The sequence below is a fragment of the Pongo abelii genome, chromosome 8 (genome assembly GCF_028885655.2).
Source record: "Pongo abelii isolate AG06213 chromosome 8, NHGRI_mPonAbe1-v2.0_pri, whole genome shotgun sequence".
NCBI classification, from domain to species: Eukaryota; Metazoa; Chordata; class Mammalia; order Primates; family Hominidae; genus Pongo; species Pongo abelii.
The window spans coordinates 28,726,730-28,750,491 of NC_071993.2; the positions used below are offsets into that span (position 1 = coordinate 28,726,730).

General features: G+C 36.9%; 1 protein-coding gene across 9 annotated transcripts in view; it reads right to left on the reverse strand.

Annotated features, from left to right (window-relative positions):
* Positions 1-23,762, reverse strand: part of MPP7 (MAGUK p55 scaffold protein 7) — a 258,770-nt gene that overhangs the window by 87,901 nt on the left and 147,107 nt on the right. For all 9 annotated transcript variants that reach the window (XM_054522122.1, XM_024254266.2, XM_054522123.1 and 6 more), the window contains 2 exons: positions 10,932-11,009; positions 8,437-8,517 (listed from right to left, as the gene is read on the reverse strand). In XM_054522122.1, the coding sequence (XP_054378097.1) occupies positions 8,437-8,517; positions 10,932-11,009 (159 nt within the window). The remainder of the gene's footprint in view (positions 1-8,436; positions 8,518-10,931; positions 11,010-23,762) is intronic.

Sequence of the window (23,762 nt, forward strand, 5' to 3'; positions counted from 1 at the left end):
ATTGGTCAGCTGCTTAACTGATCACAGGTTCACATCATTGCTAACAGGCTTCAATTATGCCTAATTACCAGAAACACTTGCGCTTGGCGCATGAATGCCCTCAGCATTCCTTCTGGGCAGCGGACACAGTTGTCAGCTTGCCCACATCCTGCATTTATGAGAACAGTTTGCTGTTTACTCATATAGCCTCCAGTGGTATACTGAGCTGATCACGACCCTCACACTTTCGGCCTCCAACAAATAAGAAAGATATACTTTTGTTCTTTATTAGGTACAGAACACAGAAAATCCCTGAAACACACATACATACACATGAACACACACACAAACATCTGTTAAAGGTCCAGTTTCATTTCTGGATACGAGTTTTTGAGCTTTAATTTTCTTAATCTTTAAAAGAGTTAATATTAGTACCTACTTCATAGGGCTTCACAATGATTAAAGAGATAATACATGAAAATGCACGGCAAAAAGGCTGCTCCATAGTAAAGACTTCGTATTATTGGCTTATTAGCTATTACAATTAATTTAATGACTATCTTATTTCAGGAACAGTCACATTGTATATTTAACCTTGTCTATAAACCTGTAAAGGACCATATATAAATTTTTAAAAAATCCTTTCCATATAGCTATTTTTTTCCTTCAAATATTTGCAAAAGTTGGCCAAACTAGCAAGCAAACATTTTTAACAAATTTTACATTAAAAAGGTTAACAGGTTGTATATTGTGATAAAAAATGGATCAAACTAGAAATTAACATCTGTAAATATAAAAAACGACACCCAAACAACCTCACAAATTTAAATAAGTCAGGATATTGAAATTATCAAAATGTATTATAGACAATCAAGAAATTAATATCAATGCCAATATGACATACACAATGTCCATGGAAGGTGACCAAATTTAAGAGAAAGCCACATACTCTTAAATGTGTTTGTAATTAAACAAGCATGACAGCTAAGTATTCCACTATCTAATCAAAGATAGATATAAAGAAAAAAATTAGACCAAGTGTGGTGGCTACTGCCTATAATACCAACACTTTGGGAAGCTGGGGCAGGCAGATCACCAGAGGTCAGAAGTTCGAGACCAGCCTGGCCAAAATGGTGAAATCCCATCTCTACTAACAATACAAAAATTAGCCAGGTGGGTGGTATGTGCCTGTAATCCCAGCTACTTGGGAGGCTAAGGCAGGAGAATTGCTTGAACCTGAGAAGCTGAGGTTGCAGGGAGCTGAGATCGCGCCACTGCACGTCAGCCTGGGTGACAGAGTGAGACTTAGTTTCAAAAAAGAAAAATAGAATTGATAATAATGAGCCAGTTCTTTTGAGAGATTAGATAATTAGTCATTTCTGGTATGCAGAGCAAGAAACTAGAGAAAAAATATGCATATTAATAGCACTGAGAAATGGGACAGAACTGTGGATACAAATCAACAGGATAAATTGAACACCATTCCAACATGCTTGAAATCTTAATAAAATGTTAAGTTTCCTAGGAAAAAATAAATAATGAAGTAATTCTGGAAGAGCTTGAAAGCTGGATTAAATCAATAACTACAGAAGAAGTTAAAAGCACTATCAAAAAACTTTCCCCAGAGATGGCACTGGAACCAAATGAAGGGTTGTATTAAAGTGTTCTGTGTTATTTACAGAATTCCAACACATAGTAAAATGTAACATTTCTTTTTCAAAGGTTTAACAACCCAAATGCAAAACCTAACCAGAAAGTATAAAAAGATGACAGCACAACTTTGGTCTCAGGATGATTTTTTTTAAATACCAAAGTAAAATATTACAAAATTAGACATAAAAATCTTCTTTTATCAAAAAGGTTTAATCCCAAGAATTTAATGTTTTATCATATAAACATCTGCAGTTATTTATGCTAACTAAAAAAGTTTCTATGATCACTTTGGGATCACCATAAAGGCATCTGACAAAATTTAACATAATTCTGATTTATTTTTTTTTAAATGAGACAACAAAACTTTGTAAAATATTCTATCAGAAACCAGCCACAAACATCATACTTATTAGTAACAGGAAGCACAGAAGTATCCCCATAAAAGTACAGAAAAACAAAAGCATATCCTGTTTTTACTACAAGTTTTGAGCATTTTTTCCTGCAAGTCATATCGAGGCAATAAGGTAAGGGGGGAAATTATCTGTAATTATTAAACAGGAAAAGATTTTTAAAAAATCTTGTCAATAACATTGAAAATTAAATGAGATACTTCGGTAAGGTGGTATAAAATAAGTATTATGGAAATTAACATGTTTACTGTATAGAAACAACATACTTGTTAGAAAATATTCAACAAATAGTATACCATGGGGGAAAATTAATTTACATGTATGTGTATATGTATGTATACATATAAATATATGCATGCCTGCACACACGCGTACACATCAGGCCTGGGAATAGACTTAGCAGGAAATATTCCAGGGTTATATAAGAAACAATTTGATCTAAATAAATAAATTGCCATGTTCTTTGGAAAATTTAATTGCGTCCCAATGGTTTTTTTTAATGACATAAAAGAGAATTCCAAATTTCTTCTGAGAAAATACATTTGCAAGAATAATGATAGGAATTTGGCCTTAGAAGGTATCATGCCACAATTACTAAAACAATAAGATAACCAAATTAACGGCAATGAAACCAAGAGTTCAAAACAGATTCAGATATATAATAAAGATAAATCAAACTCTGAGAAAATTACCATCCACTTGAATAAAAAAAAAACTAGAACCACATCTTATACCATACACCAAATTTTCATACGGATTAATAATTTCAAACTTCAAAAAATCACATTTTTAAAAAGCCAAAAGAATATAGGAAAGACAATTTTCATAAACTCGTCATGAAGAATACAAGTCCTTTCTAAGCTAACTCAGTGCCCAGAAGTCATAAAGAAAACGAATGCCAAATTCTACTACATAAAAGTACATATTTCTACCCAGTCTTAGAAAATGCATGTAAGATTAAAGAAAAATAAGGAGAAATCTATAATAATGCTTTTATATTCTTATATCACTCACAAGACATTAGGAAAAACACAAAATTTTTACTAACCATTATTTAATCATACAGTACTCACTGAAAGCTTGCTATACATCTGCAATTTTTATTCCCTATTCTCATGTGGCTTATATTCTAATGGTGCTCAACTAGCAAAGCCAGGAGTTCAAGACCAGCCTGGCCAACATGTCAAAACCCCGACTCTACAAAAAAATACAAAAATTAGCCAGGTGTGGTGGCGTGCACCTGTAGTCTCAGCTAGTTAGGAAGCTGAGGCAGGAGAATCGCTTAAACTTGGGAGGTGGAGGTTACAGTAAGCTGAGATTGTGCCACTGCATGCCAACCTGGGTGACAGAGCAAGACTCTGTCTCAAAAAAAAAGAAAGAATATTAGTTGAGGCTGTGCGTGGTGGCTCACGCCTGTAATCCTAGCACTTTGGGAGGACTAGGTGAGTGGATCACTTGAGGCCAGGAGTTCAAGACCAGCCTGGCCAACATGTCAAAACCCCGACTCTACAAAAAAATACAAAAATTAGCCAGGTGTGGTGGCGCGCACCTGTAGTCCCAGCTAGTTAGGAAGCTGAGGCAGGAGAATCGCTTAAACTTGGGAGGTGGAGGTTACAGTAAGCTGAGATTGTGCCACTGCATGCCAACCTGGGTGACAGAGCGAGACTCTGTCTCAAAAAAAAAGAAAGAATATTAGTCAAAAAGAGCTTATGTAATTAATTGCATATAAATTGCAACTGCATAGGGAAACAGGCCTTCTCATGCACTATACTGCAGGTGCTCAAGAAGGTCTGTCTTAACAACAAGCTGGAAACAATAATCAAAACTGTAAAATGTACAAACATTATGTATGCCCCAATAATTTACTGTCCTAATTAAGGTATATTTTGACAAAATATTCCATAAAATCCTCTAATATACAAAAGATGTGCATCATAGTGTTATTTAAATAGCAGAAAAGCAGAAATAACAAAGGTTCGTCTGTAAGTTAAAATAGGTAATTTTGTTGACACAAAGAGAAGGCTACAAAATGCCAAAAATATTAAAAGCAAAAAAAAAAAAAATCAAGTAAGTAGTGCATTCTATGATCCCACAGAATATACTGGGAAAAAACATTTAATATTTATATATACAGAAAGGGTTGAAAGGTAATGCAGCCAGCCAAGAGCAGTTATCCCTAGAGGTATATGAACATGCAATTCACAGAAGAAATAAAAACATATAAGCATAGGAAAAGATATGCATCCTCACTAATAAAGCAATGACGATAGGGGCTTCTACTTCCTTTATAATTTGAATGAAAAATACAATTATGTATTATCAAAAAAGAATATTTCTGTTTCAAGTCTTTATCAAGTCACTTTGCAAAAAGTAAAAGTGAACATAATAAATTATCACATCTTATTAAGGACAGATATCATAAATCATGTATATTAATAAATGATTCCTTCTAATCTCACTTATGGATTTTAAAATATTCTTTCCTTTATGGGTGCATATTTGTGTCTGTATGTGTGTATTCCTGTCTTTGTGTATCAAATGCTTTCCTATTCCATGATAACATAACTTGCAAATTTTCTTCTAATACATATTTTTTCAATTAAAAATATTCTTATGGTTCAACTTTTTACACTTAAATTTGTAATCTATTTGGAGTTCACTCTAGTAGCTACTTTTCTTATTTTTTCCCCAAACTATTTGTTATTCCAAGACCACGTATTAAAATTGTCCCTCAAGCTGCCCATCCCCCGTGCTTCCTTCTACCCATCCCACACTCTTTCATTAGGACCTCAATCGTGTGCTGTGTGTGTGTGTGAGACTGAGTTTCACTCTTTCACCCAGGCTAGAGTGAAGCGGCGTGACCTTGGCTCACTGCAACCTCCATCTCCCAGGTTCAAGTGATTCTCCTGCCTCAGCCTCCCAAGTAGCTGGGATTACAGGCACCTGCCACCGCCACCATACCCGAGATTTTTGTATCTTTAGTAGAGATGGGGTTTCACCATGTTGGCCGGGCTGGTCTCGAACTCCTGACCTCCGGTGATCAGCCCACCTCGGCCTCCCAAAGTGCTAGTGTTCTATGTGAATTATTCCTATAGGCTCCCACTGGCCTTCCTCCATTCAGTATCGCATTTCTCCCATTCTACACCACCCAGTGCCTCAAAAGCTTGGTCTGTAGACCACATAGGGAGTGACATGCCACTTCCTGCTTCAAATCCTTTCAATGGCTTTCCACTTTTTTATAAGCTCACGATTTCAGGTGTGGCCATATAATTTATCACCCAAACAGGGAAACAATTGAAAGTGGGAGAAAGGCTATTAGTAATAATGCTGGAACTGCAGGCATGAAGCCAACTATCCTGGGCAAACCCTACTCAAAAGGTCGACTCCCCAGCTCCAAACTCTCACCCCTTCTTCCTTCACAAGCCACTGCTCGCCCGTTCTAAGGCTGCTTTTGCATTTTTACATCTTCAAACTTAAAGTTTTCCTTTATGGGACTTTACATGCTCTTCCCTGTACCTAAATCATTTCTTTTTCACATCCCACCCCCAACCCATCTCCCACTCCTTTGTCCCCTTGCTGATTCCCTCAAACTGCACCGTAAGGTCTCAACTTATATGCCACTTCCTCTGTAAAGTTTTCTTCAATATTCTCCCCCTGCCCAAGTTTGGGTTTAGCGCCATTCCTATGTATTCCATATCATTTCCATACACTCCCTCTTTTAAATCCAGTATTTCTCCTATCACCTTCACTAGTGTACATATATCCTCCATAATCTGCATCCATAAGGCCTGGCACACACTAGGCATTAGAAGAAAAAAAATCTAAGAATAAATGAATGAATGAAGATCCATTGCTGGTGACATTTATAAACTGCCAAAGAGAGTTATAACAATTTTCAGAAAGAATTGGCACGCCTCCTGGGTTCACACAATTCTCCTGCCTCACCCTCCCGAGTAGCTGGGATTACAGGCGCACACCACCACACCTGGCTAATTTTTTGTATTTTAAGCAGAGATGGGGTTTCACTATGTTGGCCAGGCTGGTCTCAAACTTCTGACCTCGTGATCTGCCCACCTCGGCCTCCCAAAGTGCTGGGATTACAGGCTTAAGCCACCGTGCCTGGCCGTATCTGTGTCTTTTTAAAGTTCTATTACTTTGAAGATATACTTCAACTTCCTTTTCAGTCCAATGAATTAAGTATTTAAAATGAAATAGCAAATCTTTAAAAAGTAAGTAACTTCCCTAATACACTAGAAATTAAATATTCAAATTAACACACTAGAGTTACATTTTTCATATTTTAACTGTCAATTCAACTAACAACCTACATACTTTGCTTCTGTTTAAAAGGAAAACAAACAAAAAAAGATTTTAGTTTACTCCCAGGACAAAAATAGATTAACTGATTATATCCTGAAATAGTCTAAAATTTATTTGGGGGCTTAACTTGTTAAAGTAATATGGAAATGAGGTCAAAGTGATGGTAGATAATAAGAATGACTTCAAGAAAAGCAATGTTAAATGTTAGATCAAAAAAGGAAAAAAGATACTTTCTTCCCAAGACTAGCTAACTACAAACTGACATTGCCAAACAAAACATCATGTATCCTGGAATATTACCTATTTTCTACACATATGAATATATGTCTTTCATGCTAACTTTACACAATTCTTTAGTCACACTGCTAGATAAAATGAAAAATAACCAAATTATCCACCTAAAATATTTTCTACATAATAAAATTTAACTAATTATTATAAAATTTTATCAAATGGCCCTTCTTAATAACGTCTAAAGTCATACCTCCCTCTTGAGCCAAATACCAGTTCTCATCCAGTATAATATTGCATAATTAGCTATTCCATTTGAAACACTCTTGAACCAAATACCATAATAGGGAATTTTTTTTGTCTGAAACATGTTGCTTTCATTTCTAATACCCTTGAACCAAAACAATAATCTCAAAAAGGAGTTTAACAAGATACTCATAGCTAACCTCACCCTCCCCTGGGTGATACTAACTTCTCAGGTGCAGTCTAAGACCAAATGAAGAAATCTTCAGAACGTTCTGTGGCTAAAAATCTCCTTAACGTTTTTACACACTTTGTATTTAACATCAAGGAACTTTTCTGCTCTAATCTGATCCTTGTTCTTTTAGAACAAAAATTTAATAAACTTCCTAAACCACTACAAATCAATTACCCTCACATCATTAATCATAGCCTGTTTAGCTTTTACAGCAATACATTCATGTACTTACATTTACTTACAGGGATTAGGGTTTATAGTCCACACATGTTTTTTTGTTTTTTGTTTTTTGTTTTCTTTTTGAGATGGAGTCTCGCTCTGTCGCCCAGGCTGGAATGCAGTGGCACGATCTCAGCTCACTGCAAGCTCTGCCTCCAGGGTTCATGCCATTCTCCTGCCTCAGCCTCCTGAGTAGCTGGGACTACAGGCGCCCGCCACATGTTTTTAACCTCATCTTTTATTTAATACCACCTCTCTTTTTATAAAAATAAATTTAAAGCCAAGTTTTAAATTCCGAAAGCTATTTCTCAAAAAAAGTAGAAACTCGTTTTTATATCTACGAAGAAATTTTCATTCAACACTCTACATATGCTCACCAGTAATCATCACAAGCTAAATCATCATTTTAATTACGTAATTATGTAACCCATATGTAATTCTGACTCACAGAACAATATCTGACACATAATTGCCCCAGTGTCAAGTCCAAAATGTATACAGTGCAGGATTTAGTGCAGTAATGACCTCAGAATAATGCAGGAAAATTCTGAAATGCCTGCTGTAAACTGATCACATTTGGAGGAAAAATAAGTGATAAACTTAGGAGGCAATGGAAAGGGAGAATTGAAATCTGTCTGCCAATATTTTACGGGTATTTTACACTGGAAAAGTGCTCTTCTCTGTAAAATGGAATGACATTTTGAAACGTAAATTAGTAAAGGGACAGGAAATGGGGAGGTGAAAGGGGAAAGAAAGAAGAATGCTGAAATGACCCTACAGAAAAATAGGTATGTTTGTCAAACATATTGGAATCCCATTAACTACCCAAGTAAAATGTACCTAAACAAAATTACTAGTAGGTTCTGTATAGTGTACTCTTAACTTTATTTAAAACAAAAATGATCTTGAAGCTACAATTGTCAGAACTTAAATTCAGAGCTTCCCAATAAGAGTATTTTGCAGTTTCTCATCACATTATAATCAAAAGCTGGCCTCTTTCTCATTAATAGGATTTAGGCTATTAAAATACTGTGCCCTGTTCGAAATACATTTACTTGAGAATTGATGCTTGAAACAAAATTCATCTGAAGGCTCAGAAAGTGGCCCTGTTTGAAGGTATTTATTACTGGCATAACATGTCCTCACCTTCACGTTGGGTTTTGACAGTAGTTTCAACAGCTCTCTGATCTCACTGTTTAATGGCTTGTTCTGAAGCTCTTCGGCCAGCTGCAAGGGAGATTACATTGACGTAAAGAACATTTAGTAAGAGCACTGTGGGATTGGGTGTGTGACAACTGAGAATCTGACTTGCTCAAGGTTATTACTTTCCAATGTTTAAGGAGAGGTCAGCATAAAAGAAAACAGATCATCAATCATTGCTCTTCTTTTTAGACCTTCGGTAGTCCAGATCTGAGCCCAGGCTCTCAGCTGAGTACAAATCAAGTAATCATATCAGCCAGATCACCTTCTGATTTATTGCAAGGAGGGCAAACCCCAGCACTTCGTCCATGTGAATGGTCTTTTGCACCTAGACAAAGGACCACTTGTAAGAAGAACTGGATAAAGCTTTGACACTGTAACCTCCCCCAACCCCCACAAAAACAGAGCTTCTGAATGAGGTGGTGAAATCCACAGGGTTTCCAAAAACCCATGGGGATTCCAAAAACCCACAGTAGCTGTGCTGTTTAGAGCTAGGGTAAAAATAATTAGAATGCCCCTAATAGAGCAAATGACCTGAAACTTTTATTATGTTTACCTATACAGATGAAGAAATCTGTTAAATACCAACCATAGTACCAATCGTAAAATGAGCTATAATGGGTTGACAGCTACCCTGGTACCAAAAATGCTGACTGTACTCTACTATAATAACCAAGAATTCCCATTTGGGTTCTACATAAAGAAAGTGTTACAACTTCAAACCTGCCCCATATCTTCCATTAAAAGATATTCCTATCAAAATTCCAATTCAATTTTACGCTATAGGAAAGATCTCATAATTTTCTTTAAAAAAGCAAGATTCAAACAGGAAAAAAGATTAGAATTATGAAATATGTGGTATATGCATAGATGCATTTTTATTTAAAAACCCATCTTAAAACCTTGCATGAAATTTCCATTTGCCCCTACTTTTTCTAACAAGCTAAAAATAATTGCTCTTATCTCTGGAAAAGGACTTTTCTCTAAAAGAAGGGCATAATATAAATTGTACACAAAAAATAAAATCATAGAAAATTATACAGTCATTAATTACCTTTCAAACATTGCTTTTACTTTTTTGAGGTAATATTTCTACAGCATTTTTAACTTACAAAAAGACATAAAGTTCATTTGCACACTTTAGTCACTTAAAACATATGTTTTAACATTTAAATATACTGCTCTGACAAATTGTAAGATACTATGGTTTATCATATTCATATAGCAGTCTCTAACTTTTTATAAAGGAATATTGTTGCAATATGATTGGGCCACAGCAACACTGGTTTATAAACAAATGTTTCCCAAAACTCTGAATAGTAAATGTTTTAAAACTGATTTTTTTAAGGCTTTCTTGGGTGGCAACTGTGCCTTACTTGAGCAACTGTATCTACATCTTTATTCGCCTTCATTTAAAAAGTTTTGCTTCAATAATGCAGAAGTAAGCTTCCTCATTAAATATATACTGAAGCATACTTGTAATCTTTGCAGATAAAAACAGAAAGAAAAATGGGAACTAAACAAATAGCACGCAACTTGCATATTTATTACACATGTGTATTTTCTAAATTAGAACGCAAAGTAGTTCAAATAAAATCAACTTCTCAAGATGGCCAATTTTTTAATTATATTATGGCCTGGATATTTTACCGCACTGAATTATAGCTTGTCTTATCAAAAATAAAGGAAAAAAATATTAAAAGCAACAAATAAGCTACGGGTTATCACTAAAACCAGCCTTCGCACTAAACATATTTCTCTTCCAGCTTCACATCCTTTATAGTTTATCCAGGTGTGTTCTCAATTCATCCGAGTCCGAAAGTTAACAGTAAGAATCAGCAAGTTAGTTCCCTTCCCCCAAGTTTAAAATAAAATTATAGCTACAGGAAATTAACTACTCCATCAATGCCAACTGCTTCTAAAATTTATTTTTTGGTTATGAAGGTAATTTGGAAAAGTCTAATATCTATAAATCATTACTATGTTTTATAATCCATTATAAAAACAATCCTGTCTTTTTATGTATTTCATATGCCTCGTTCGTATCCTAGTATCTGTCATTTTTTAGTACTGTCAGCAATAGAGCTATCTCATTTGTCTTTATTTCTCCAAAGCATTCCTCTTGTCTGTGACTTTCTCAGAACACCAACAGCCGACAGCTTCTCTCTCTCCATGAGTTTAAAGCCGAAAATGTCTATTACGTAGTTACGAAAGCAGAACAAGAGAGTAGCTACATGCAAAATTTTTAGAACAGAAAAGTGAATGAAAATCAACATAATATTAACATAAGCTCAGTGATGACAGGACTTTTGGAAACATTTGTAACCTCTCTTCTGCTTTTCACTCATAGGATCACACGCATCTGTCTGCACTAGGACAGGTTCTGCCTGGGCCAGGTCTGCAGCAGACACGTCCCGGTGAGCTCGGAGAGTCACACTTACATCATCGGCCAAGGCCGCCGCACCATGGAGAATGGGCACCGGACTCTGCTTCTCATAGTAGTGTAGTTTTTCATGAATCTGGAAGAAAATCAAATGCATATAAGTTCACCTGCTAGCAAACAATCTCAGATAGCTGCACATTTTTTTACTTGAAAAGAGAATCTGAATCCTTGAATATCCTAAAGTTACATGTTTATGACATATTACACACATGTAACATGTTTGTACATGCTAATATAAACCCATAGGTGACATGTATGTGTGCCTAATTCACCTATTACTATGGCCCAGTGTTTACAACATGGAGTCAGATGGAAAAAACAGTCTTAATCAAACAGAACCCACTTGAAAACTAAGCCTTTGTCTTTCCCTCAATAAACATGTAAGTTTTGTGATGTCTATTATATCTAAAATCTATTGCTGCAATATTTCAAGTATCAGTTGCAGTTTATATTCCTGCTAAAAATGTAAATTATGATTAAAGCAAAGCAATAAACTGCCAGCCACATTTTGGCAGGTTGGTATGGAATCACTGTCAAGAGGGAAGAAGCTGGCACTATTTGTGCCTGGGTGCCACATCCAGGAATATCTGCCCAAGCACACTGTTCCTTTTATTATACTTATTCATTCTTTTTTTTTGAAATTGCCAACTTTCCCCCTCAACTTCAAATTTCTAAGGAATGAAGGGATTTTTCATAACTAGTGGCATTTCTTATAATTTAGCATAAATGAGATCATTTTTCATATTGTAAAATAATTATAATAATAAATTTTAAAACATTTAGCCCTTCATTTCCCATTATTGTAACCCAAGAAACACAAAGGAAAGAATCTACATAAATCCTATGTAAGACAAACTGAGTTCCTTAAAAAATCTAGCAGAAAGTTGAGAAACAAAAGACGTGTTGACAAACACACAACTGTCAGCATTTAAGTTTCAGCTATTTCAGCTCTTGTGTAGGTGTCCTTTCATATTTTATACTTGAAAACTCACTTTAGTCTCTTTTTATTTATAGTTGAAGAAAAATGTCCCCCACCATATACAAAAAACAGTTGCACCTCACAATTTCCTGTCTTTAATAGGTATCAAGTAATACACTAATTATACTCAAAGCTAACCAAACTCCATTGTAAAAGTCTGGAAGATAAATTTTATTCTGATTAGCCAGATGCTATTGCTAAGAGAGGATTCTATTACCTTTTTGGCAACCCAGTACACAATGTAAAGCTTCAGGGAAAGAATTTTGACACTTAACAATATTACCAGAGTGATCAGAGCCACATTTTTACTTAATATCTTGGAAATTTTAAGGATGTATCATAACAAGGTAATAAACAAACTTTAAAGACTGCAAGCTATAAAAAGAGTTAGATTTGATTTGAGAAACTATGAACGTATAATTTAAAACAAAAACCAATCATACTGAGCTAAATTCACTTTGTTTAAATAATTATCGAGAATTAAGACATCTCAACATATACTATCACAGAATACTTAACTTACCCTATCACAAAACTCATCTAACCTGACTGCAGTTATTTGTTTAAATGTCTGCTTCCCCACTATAATAAACATAGAGACTTATTAAGAACTTACCATGTGCCTGTACTACCCACCTAATAGGTCAGTAATACTAGTGACATAGTCTTTAATGAGTTTAAAATTTTAATTCCTCAATTTTCACAAGAAAATAAAGAGGTAGACAGCAGGACCATTTCATTTTACAGATAAATAGGAGTTAAACAAGTTGCTATGTTCTTGCAGACAGTAAGAGGCAGAGCTGAGATTTCAAGCTCAAGCCATCTGGCTCAGTGTTGGAGCTCCTAATCACCCACTTTTCCTCTCAGACTGACATCTCATCTGTGTTCTTCACTGCCATCCTTGGCTGCCTATGAGTATGGCCTGTTTGTAGAGCATAGAAACGAAGGCTGGAAAAGATATATAACAAATCACAGTGATTGCTTCCACTGACTAGAGGATCATCGGTGGTTCCTCTCCATCCCTTGTATTTTCTTTCTCATTGGTGGTTCCTCTTTATCCCTTGTGTTTTCTTTCTGATGGCTTCCAATTTTCCCAGGTTAATTTCTATGAATACTCTAATTATAACATAAAATTATGTGCCTCAAATAAACACATTATTTCTCCACTTCATTTGCTTCTTCTGAGCGTCTTTTACAAATAGTCAGTTTCTCTTCCATCATCTTCTCCAGATCCTGACCCAGTTGATAGAGTATCCCACCCCTAGCGTGTCCACTCCTGGATTTTGTACCATATCAAACATTTCTTAAATGTTCTAGAATTTCAAAGTGCTGGTAACCCTGTGTTGCATATGTGTTTTACTTTCCTGCATCATTTTAAAAATTAAGTTGGTAGGGGAGTAAAAATTTACTCTAAATAATTTTGAGCTGTTCACTGTTTCCAAAAATATTGACAGAAATTCTGCTTTTTATTACTATTTATGATAACCAAAAGAAAAAAATGATTTTTAAATTCTAATAAACAGGCAACACATATAGACTTCACCCCAAGGCTATCCAACAGAACTGCCTGTGATGGTGAAAATGTTTTATAGCCGTTTGTCCAATATGGTTAGCCACTGGCCACATGTGGCTTTTGAGCACTTGAACTGTGGCTTGACTTGAGGAATTGAATTTTTAATTTTATTTAATTTTATTTACTTTACATTTAAATACCCACCATGGCGCCAGTAGCTTTCTTCTTGGAGAACATGACATAACTTTATGCAGTCTATAATTTCTCTTTACATCCCAGAAAAATTTACTCCGATACAGGGTGACAAATTTCCCTAAGTGGGAACATTTTGGGATCTAGTAGACAAATATATAACCAAAGATGTGGCTTCATCATCAATGAGCAATCTAGCATCAATTATTAAGTATCAGGTGTAGCCAAACCTGCAAAACCTCATTTATTTCAACTAAACATTTCCCTTTGCAGATTCAATGACATAATAAAAGTATACTTCAGACCGAGTGTGGTGGCTCATGCCTATAATCCCAGCACTTTGGGAGGCCAAGGTGGGCAGATCACTTGAGGTCAGGAGCACGAGACCAGCCTGGCCAACATGATGAAACCTCATCTCTACTAAAAATACGAAAATTACCCGGCCATGATGGCGCATACCTATAGTCCCAGCTACTCGGGAGGCTGAGGCAGAAGAATGGCTTGAACCCGGAAGGTGGAGGTTGCAGTGAGCCGAGATCTCACCACTGCACTCCAGCCTGGGCTACAGAGCGAGACTCCATCTCAAAAAAAAAAAAAAAAAAAAAAAAAAAGTATACTTCATTTTTCTCCCCTGAGCAACTGGAAGAGGAGAAAGCAGAGAAGGAGATGAGGGAGGAAAGGAGTTAGGAGTAAAGAAGTCTGGAGAAAAGGAGAAATCTGGTTAAATTAATTTTAAATAACAGTTATTCAAAAACAAGATCCTAAAAGTCAGGACATGCTAAAATATATTAAATGCACTATTAAGAAAAAAGGACATTTCAAAATCTATATACATTATGCTCTATGTATATGTCCATAAGGGTTTTTTTTTCTATAATTACATTTGTAATCAGAAAACGTCAGTAAAAATAAAAATCATTTTAATACGTAAGCAGTTCTCATAAGGAAGCCGTAGTTACCTTCATTTACATACTTCCTAAAAATAAATGTTTAATTTTAGTGAGGAAATCTGTTTTACTTACTCATACAGTAGAACTTTTAAAAATAAAGCTTCAGTAATTAAACTACGAATAAAGTACCCCTCCCGCAGGCAGTCATGTGTTTTATACCTGTCAATGATGTACAGACTCCACCATGGCTATCTGAATTATATTACATTAAGTAAACTAAAACTGTAATCCTTTTATTGGCTTCTATTATGAGTACAAAAAAGCACTGAAAATTACTGCTCAGTAGTTTGACTCTTCAGCATGTTAATTAATGGTACTGGATCTAGAATTAGCACACGCATGCATACACCTAACTACCTCCATATTTAAAATACTGGGGGTGGGGAGAAGATTCTGGGTACTAAAAAAGAAAATCCATGGGACACAATCCTTTCAGAAATATGTATTTATTTCTGATGCGTGACCTTGAAATATCACCAGCCACTTTGCTAACTTTACAATGTAGGACTTGGTGGATAAAACTCTCAAATCCTAAGCCATGGACCAACCAGTCCATGGATGGTTATGAACTCTTAAAGCAGACTTTCTTTTGTTCCTACCTAATCCCAGGAAGGGCCTGACCAGCTTCTTTGTTGTCTCCCTAGTAGCTGAAAGTTTTCTCATCTTCCCACTCACTAACAAAGTAGCCCTAGAAAAGTAGCTATTCTGTGTGCGTATATTACTATTCAGGACATAGGCATGGGCAAGGACTTCATGTCTAAAACACCAAAAGCAATGGTAACAAAAGCCAAAATTGACAAATGGGATCTAATTAAACTAAAGAGCTTCTGCACAGCAAAAGAAACTACCATCAGAGTGAACAGGCAACCTACAAAATGGGAGAAAATTTTCACAACCTACTCATCTGACAAAGGGCTAATATCCAGAATCTACAATGAACTCCAACAAATTTACAAGAAAAAAACAAACAACCCCATCAAAAAGTGGGCGAAGGATATGAACAGACACTTCTCAAAAGAAGACATTTATGCAGCCAAAAGACACATGAAAAAATGCTCATCATCACTGGCCATCAGAGAAATGCAAATCAAAACCACAATGAGATACCATCTCACACCAGTTAGAATGGTGATCATTAAAAAGTCAGGAAACAACAGGTGCTAGAGAGGATGTGGAGAAATAGGAACACTTTTATACTGTTGGTGGGACTGTAAACTAGTTCAACCATTGTGGAAGTCAGTGTGGCGATTCCTCAGGGATCTAGAACTAGAAATACCATTTGACCCAGCCATCCCATTACTGGCTATATACCCAAAGGACTATAGATCATGCTGCTATAAAGACACATGCACGCGTATGTTTATTGCGGCACTATTCACAATAGCAAAGACTTGGAACCAACCCAAATGTCCAACAATGATAGATTGGATTAAGAAAATGTGGCACATATACACCATGGAATACTATGCAGCCATCAAAAATAATGAGTTCATGTCCTTTGTAGGTACATGGATGAAATTGGAAATCATCATTCTCAGTAAACTATCGCAAGGACAAAAGACCAAACACCACATGTTCTCACTCATAGATGGGAATTGAACAATGAGAACACATGGACACAGGAAGGGGAAAATCACACTCTGGGGACTGTTGTGGGGTGGGGGGAGCGGGGAGGGATAGCATTAGGAGATATACCTAATGCTAAATGGTGAGTTAATGGGTACAGCACACCAGCATGGCACATGTATACATATGTAACTAACCTGCACATTGTGCACATGTACCCTAAAACTTAAAGCATAATAATAAAAAATAATAATAAAATAAAATAATTAAAATATATATATATAAAAAAAATCTTGGAGGCTGTACCTTTGCTCAAGCTACACAGTCAGAAGTAAAAATGTAAACAAATAAAGCCTTCCCATAGGAATCGCTGGAAGCAACTGGTACTTTGCCTTCAATTCCGGCCAGGGTGTTTGCAACATCTCTACACAGATGCATAATTCTTATAAGGAACATGTCTTTAAAGTCTACAAAATACAAAGCACCAAAAACAGTTTTTAGGCTTAAATTATTCAAAAGCAACAAACCATCAACATTTTCATTTTGGTTGAAAATGTAGGGATACTATTTGAAACCGCTTCTCAAAACATTTTCTACAGATCAAATTCCCTTAGTTCCCAGAACAATATTCTAGAGAAAGTAGCCAGGGCATTAAACATTTCTTTGGAAAATCTGAGTTAGTTGCGGGGGGGAGAAAAAAAACTTGAATTCTCCAATCCAGAGATATATAATCCGTCCCATTTTGAAACAACCCCAAATTTCTACATACATTTATTTTTCACTCCCCACATATTACAATTATCAGAGCTGCCATTCTTCAAAAATCTGTATTTCAGTAATTGTTGATGAAGTGGGAACTGTTAAATTTTTGATCAGATGGATGTTACTGCAGATGATGTCATGGAACTCAGACAGGTTTCAACACACAAGTAGCAATCAATTACCTTGTATACTTGTTTGCAGTTTACATTTTAACAAACATTAAAACTGTAATTACAGCTTAAAACTAGTTTTATAACAAAAGATGGAATGAACCGTCTTAAAACGTGGCGAGTCTGGGATCTATGGCTAGGAGAGTTCATGGGTGACTCTCAGTTGATTCATGAACTCCTGAAAAGTATATACAATTTGTTTGCATGCATTTTCTAGGAATATAATCCCAAATACAGATCGGTGATTTATGCTAAAGAACTTAAGACTTTATTCAGTAAATAAATAAATAGCCATTAAAGGCCAAGTGCGGTGGCTCACACCGGTAAGCCCAGCACTTTGGGAGGCCAAGGCAGGCAGATTGCTTGAGCCCAGGAGTTCAACACCAGCCTGGGTAACATGGTGAAACCCCAACTCTACAAAAAATACAGAAATTGGCCAGGCATGGTAGTGTACACCTGTAGTCCCAGCTACTCGGGAGGCTGAAGTGGGCAGACTGATTGACTGACTGAGCCTAGGAAGCAGAGGTTGCAGTGAGCTCAGATTGTGCCACCGCACTCCAGCCTGGGCGACAGAGCCAGACCCTGTCTCCAAAAAAAAAAAAAAGAAAGAAAAAGAAAAAGCCATTAAAGAATAGGAGACCCTTGGGACAATTTGTGCTTCACTCCATTTTCCTTGGACAGATTTGGGGAGGAAGGGAGGTAGCAGGTAAGACGAGGAACAGAAAACCTGTTAGGAGGATATTGTTCTAGTGGTAAGAAATTAAAAAAAAAAAAAAAAAAAAAACTGGTCACTGCTCAGTGCAGATGACTTTGAGGTTCCTCAGGCTTCCCTTTCTTTGCAAACACAATGGACTTAAGCAGTTCCATCTCCTCTCATCAGCCACCATACTGCCTCTATCCCCAAATCTGTTGTGAAATCAGATGTACTCTTCCAGCTATTGTTTTCCTTGCTGCCCCCAAGATAAACATATAGGCCCATTGTATTTTAGAGATTTAACTGCTATCTCCATAGAGAAAAGGAAAAGGACTAAAAAAATAATAACGTATAGTATTTTCACAGTTTTAAAAAATGAAGTATCAACATAATTTACTGAGAGTCTTGAAGTCAAACACATGAGTTTAAATCCCAATTTGGCCCCTTAATTACCCTTAAGCAACTTATTTAACTTTCTATGCCTTAGTTTTCTCATATTTAAAACAGGATAATAATCGTACCTATTAACTAGGGTTACTGTGAGAATGAAAGTCACCATTAAAAGAGTTTCATGCAAGTCCTGGAAAATAGAAAACAACTAATAAATAGTATTTATTTCCAATTCCCCTGCTCGCTTCCACTGGTGTTCCTAGTAAGAGGAGATATTCGTCTCCCTTTGACTACACCATGTTGCATATACATATGATACAATCAAGACCTAAAGATCAACATCAAAGATTAATTAGTATCACCTATATTCAAGAAAAGAATTTCTGAGGTCACGCAACCAAATGCCATCTCTATTGACATTTCTTGAAAAACCGCCCAAGTTAAAAGAGAAGAGGACCTGAACAAAGGGCTAACGGAAGTCCGGATGGACACGGGAAAGGCAGACAGTAACTGTGACCACCAGAAACAGACACAGGAAAGGCAGACACTAACTGTGATCATTGCAAGTGGCAAATGATGGAAAGGGTGCAAGACCAAGCTGAGAATATCATAAGGAGATTTCCTGGCGGAATGAGGGGTGTGATGAAAAATCTAGATCTACATGTGTATTAACAGGTTCAAAAAGGATCTGTCCGGAAGCACCCACAGCTCTAGCTGCCCTGTTCCCAAAGAAGAAAGTTCTGTCTTTGGTGAGAAGACAGAATGAAACCCTCACACAAGAAAAAGTGTAACAGTGAGGTGGAAAGATTCTTAGAAAAAGAGTAATCGGCCAGGCATGGTGGCTCACACCTGTAATCCCAGCACTTTGGGAGGCCGAGGCAGAAGGCTCACCTGAGGTCAGGAGTTCGAGACCAGCCTGGTCAACATGGTGAAACCCCGTCTCTACCAAAAATACTAAAATTAGCCAGGTGTGGTGCAGCGTGCCTGTAATCCCAGCTACTCGGGAGGCTGAGACAGGAGAATCACCTGAACCCGAGAGGCAGAGGTTGCAGTGAGCCGAGATCGCGCCATTGCACTTCAGCCTGGGTGGCAGGGCGAGACTTGGTCTCAGAAAGGAAAGGAAAGAAAATGAAAAGGAAAAGAAAAAGACTAACCATCAGAATCACTTCAAAGACCATACAGGGCTAGCTATCACTGTTGTCAGCTCTCATGTGCCTATCATTTGGGAATCCAAAGACCCTCCGCCCACAAGCCCAAATTCTGTTGAAATTAATAAGGAAGCTCACATAATTTTGAGATGAGCTAGGATCTGGTTAGGGAATGTGGAGTGTATTCCAATGTGACTATATGGAAAATGACTATTGGACAGGAATCAGACTTTATTCACAATGGAAATACCCAGCAACCATAAATTGGTTGTCACTTCCTTATTTAAGCCCTTTGGTGGCTTGCCATTGCTCTTGAGATGAAGGGCATGCCTGCCAATGCACTTGAAACTCAAGCCTGCTCTGGGGCTCTGCATGCCCTGGACCCTGCAGACTTCCATCTCAAGCCATTCTCCATCAGGTTCCACCCACAGGGACCTTATGTTAGATCCTCAAGCACCCAGAGTCTCTCCTACCTCAAGGCAACCTCTCTGCCTGCAATGTTCCTGAGTCTTGGGGGTACCCACATTCATCTTTGAGTCTTAGCTAAAATGTCACTTACACACAGCTTTTCCCAACAGTGTTAACCAATCAAAACCAGTTCTCCTTCATTATTAGGTCTGATGGCTTCCTATTCTTTTTGTTCACTATCCTTATCAGACTTTGTATTTATAGATTTATTATATTTATCTGTTTACACCCCTATCGGTAATGAAATTCATAGATCAAGGACAATGTCCCTAGAGTCCACCACCAGATCCCTTGCTCATAGCCCAACGCCTCACATAAAATAGATGTTAAAACGTTATTATTAGTTAGTGATAAGTGGATATATAAACCCTCTAATCCTGCACAGTTGGTAACACCCTGGGATCACAGTGGAAGAGGATGATAAGTGCAATGATTTTCTTCTTGCCCCAAAACTGATGACTAGTCCCCAAAGCTGAGGAAAAAGAAGTGTTAAGTCCCGTGTTCTAAGAAAAATTCCCAACAGCTGAAACATACACTTCTCTAGAGCCAAAGAGATGGGTGAAATGTAACCATCAACTATCTTCTATCTGCCACTTCCCAGAATGTTTATTAACAGGTGTGTGTGAAATTTATATATGAAATATAAATTTCATATATACATACATACATATGACTACAGAATGGAAATTGTCTTATGGAAATAGGAAAAGAAGGGACAGCAGGGGGATCCACAGCCTAGTGAAGAGTAGAATAATGGAGGTAAGTCTCCGAGACAATCCCTCATAGAGACCGGGGGTACAGAGAAGATGACAGAGGACACACTCTAGCTCCTATGCGAGCAGCAGACTAGCTGATTTCCCTTTTGTGTTTCTCTAATCAAGGTGACAAGGGAAATGAGGCAGGATGGCAGAACAGAGAGAGGCAACAGTAGAGGCCGACAGTTGCTTGGCCTACAAATGATGCATGAGTTACCTACAGGTCACATGGACCCCATTGAAGGTAGTTGGGCTGGAGCCACCCTGCAGATAATCCAGCCTACAGCACTACAGGAGGTTTTGGGTTACACAAGCCGTGCACTGCAGGAGAAATGCAACATTCGAGCACTTCCACAAAGAGTAAGAATGCTGGTCAGTGCTGGCCTGAGAAGAGGCAATAATGTGGCCAACTTCTGTCTCCCTGTCCCAACACAATAGAAGAACTGGATCTCCTTTCAAAAGCAAACCGGTCCATCTTGCAAAGGGTATTGGGGGAGTAGGGGTAAAGGAAAAACACACTATCCCCCATCCCCAAGCCAACTCCCCTACCCCTGGCTGACACTAGGGACTGGAGGAGTGAGACTTAGATCAGAGATGACCACAAAGGAATACTAAATTGAGCTTTTAATAATTGAAAGTGTCTTGGAAGCTACAGACTGCCAGAAATTTTGTTAAAAGAGATAGAAAAGTTAGCTTCGATGTAACATATTTTGATGCAGTGATTGGAGAAAATTAAAACTCCCTCTTTGAGCACTGTTTGATTTGTTGTCTAGAACAGTATAGCCCAATAGTTCTCAACTTTTTTGGTCTCAGAACTCCTTTTAGTTTCTTAAAATTCACTGAGTATCTTAAAGAGTTCTATGTGCTTATATCTACTGATAATTTGTAATACTGAAAATAAAACTAAGAATTTTTTAAAATTTATTCACTTGAAATAACAATAAATGTGTTAAAATGACATCTTATGAAAAATCAATATATTTTCCAAAATAAAAGTTTTTGAAGAGTGGCATTGTTTGACAAATTTGTAAATATCTTTCATTTCTGGCTACAAAGGAAACAGTTGAATTCTCCTTTCAGCTCCTGCATCCTATCTACTGGGATATGCTGCTTTGGTTGACGTTCATGAAGCAAATCATGCCTCCCACAGACTTGCAGTTGGAAGAGAGAGGAATATGTTCAGAGCCTTTTTAGCTAATTGTAGATACTCACTGATACTACACCAAAACTCTGCAGCTGATACTTCCTTAGAGGTGAGATGCAATGTGGACCCTGCAGCTGCATCACTGGGCTTTCCATATGCCTTTACATTACAATCCTTGTTTTCTCTTGCATTCTACATGGCGCTTACTCATGCGTAGTTTCATGATATTATGCATTGATCATTTGGAAAATACTGCTTCACTGAGTTATGCATATTTTCCAAACATTTACACATTTCATGATACAACAACAAAAAGTCACACATTAATATCACCACCAATCTCATCAAAAAAAGCTTTTAAGTACTAGAAAGCCGGCAATCTCAGAGTGGCAGAGACAAGTTTTTCAAAATTCTAATACTTGCTCAAAAGCTTGAATTTTATTCATTGGCAACAATACAGTTTGTTGTTGGTTTTTTAATGACAGGCAAACTTTGATCATTAGAAAAAAAAAAAAAAAAAAGTCTTCCAAACACCACAATCTGCGTAGACACAGTTTCTAATGGTTTCCTATGAGAAAAAGAAACTAGTTTAGTTCACAGTCTCACAATCCTACAGCTACTCGTCCTCTGCTAACCAGAACTCTGGTTTGCAGCCAAGTGCTTTCTGAGTACTCCCCTCTTTCTTCTAGGTTAAAAACACTTGACAGTAAAGAGATGTGTACCACGGTTAAGATTTAACGCAGCCAACTATTCTCGATTGTGAGTGTGCATTGGTGAAGAACATGACAACTCACTAACTAGTACCACTTGGTGCCATGGCCTTGGTTTGTGTGACAGCACGAGCAGTTTTACCCATCAGTATTTTTAACCATCAGTGCAGATGCCAACTCAGTGAAAAAAGCAAACAAAATCATAATATTATCAGGAAAATAGTTTGGACCTTGAAGAGCCTCCCCACAAAATAGTCTCAGGGATCCCCAGGGGTCCACAAGCCACACCTTGAGAACCACGACTACCTACTACCTCTGAATACAGGAATGTAACAAATAAAAGGAAATCTAACATTTCTTTGTGGCTGCAGAACTCATGTCGAATTATATGACTTTGGTATAGGAATATTAATACTTTTTCCCTTACAAACACGTTCTTTTGAATCTGGCAATTTACCTGAAACCACTGGTCCAGGCTTGTGATGTGTGTGACTCTCAGAACCAGGTGTTACTTTTCTACAAAACCATGATTTTGAGGTCTGAAAAGTAGCTTTAAGGAAAAAACTAGTATATTTTTAAAGAGTTCACTTAAAAAGAGACACAGAACAGGTTTTAGCATTTCATGAAACTGAAGTTTGCTCAATCCCTTAATGTTTCATTAGTCACATTTTTTCCAAAGTTCTGCCTTTCATGCTTTTCATGCTGGCTGATTGCTGCCACCGTTAGCGCATTTAAACCTCAGCGATTTATAACATGGTCCCAGACTAAGAAGCTCTGGCATTGGCCCAGTGCTGCTATTATCATCTTCTTTTATTTATGGCACTATTTCAAAATCGTCCTTTCACATACTTACATACATTTTTCATTTACTTTCATACACATTTATGTTCTAAAATGCTATTCTATATTTCTGCTTTGTATAATAACATAAAATGTAATTTGCTTACACTGCTACCATCACAGCTGGGATATTTTAATGCACTCAAATATATATTGTAGCATGTCCAAAAAACAGCATTCCCCACTCCCTCCCACCCATCGCAGGTTTTATAAAATACACAGCTTCCATTCCCTTCTTATTCCTGGCAGAGTTACCTAAAATGTTTTTCTTCCTATGAAAAACATTTTTTGCTATGAATTCTTTTTTTAATAGAACATGAAAGCTGCTATTATACAAGAAGCTTTGCAGGCATGAATAATCAAATATACCCCTTGGTCAGTAAGAAACAAAAACTTGTAATCATTTTGCATGTAAGAATACGGTCCCTAGGTGGAGAGAGGAAATTTAGACCGAAGCTAAACATTTCATTCCTATTCCTAAACATTTCCTACCACCTCAAAGCTAAACATCCTCAATTTCTGAAGTCTAAGTGAAAATATTTGCAATT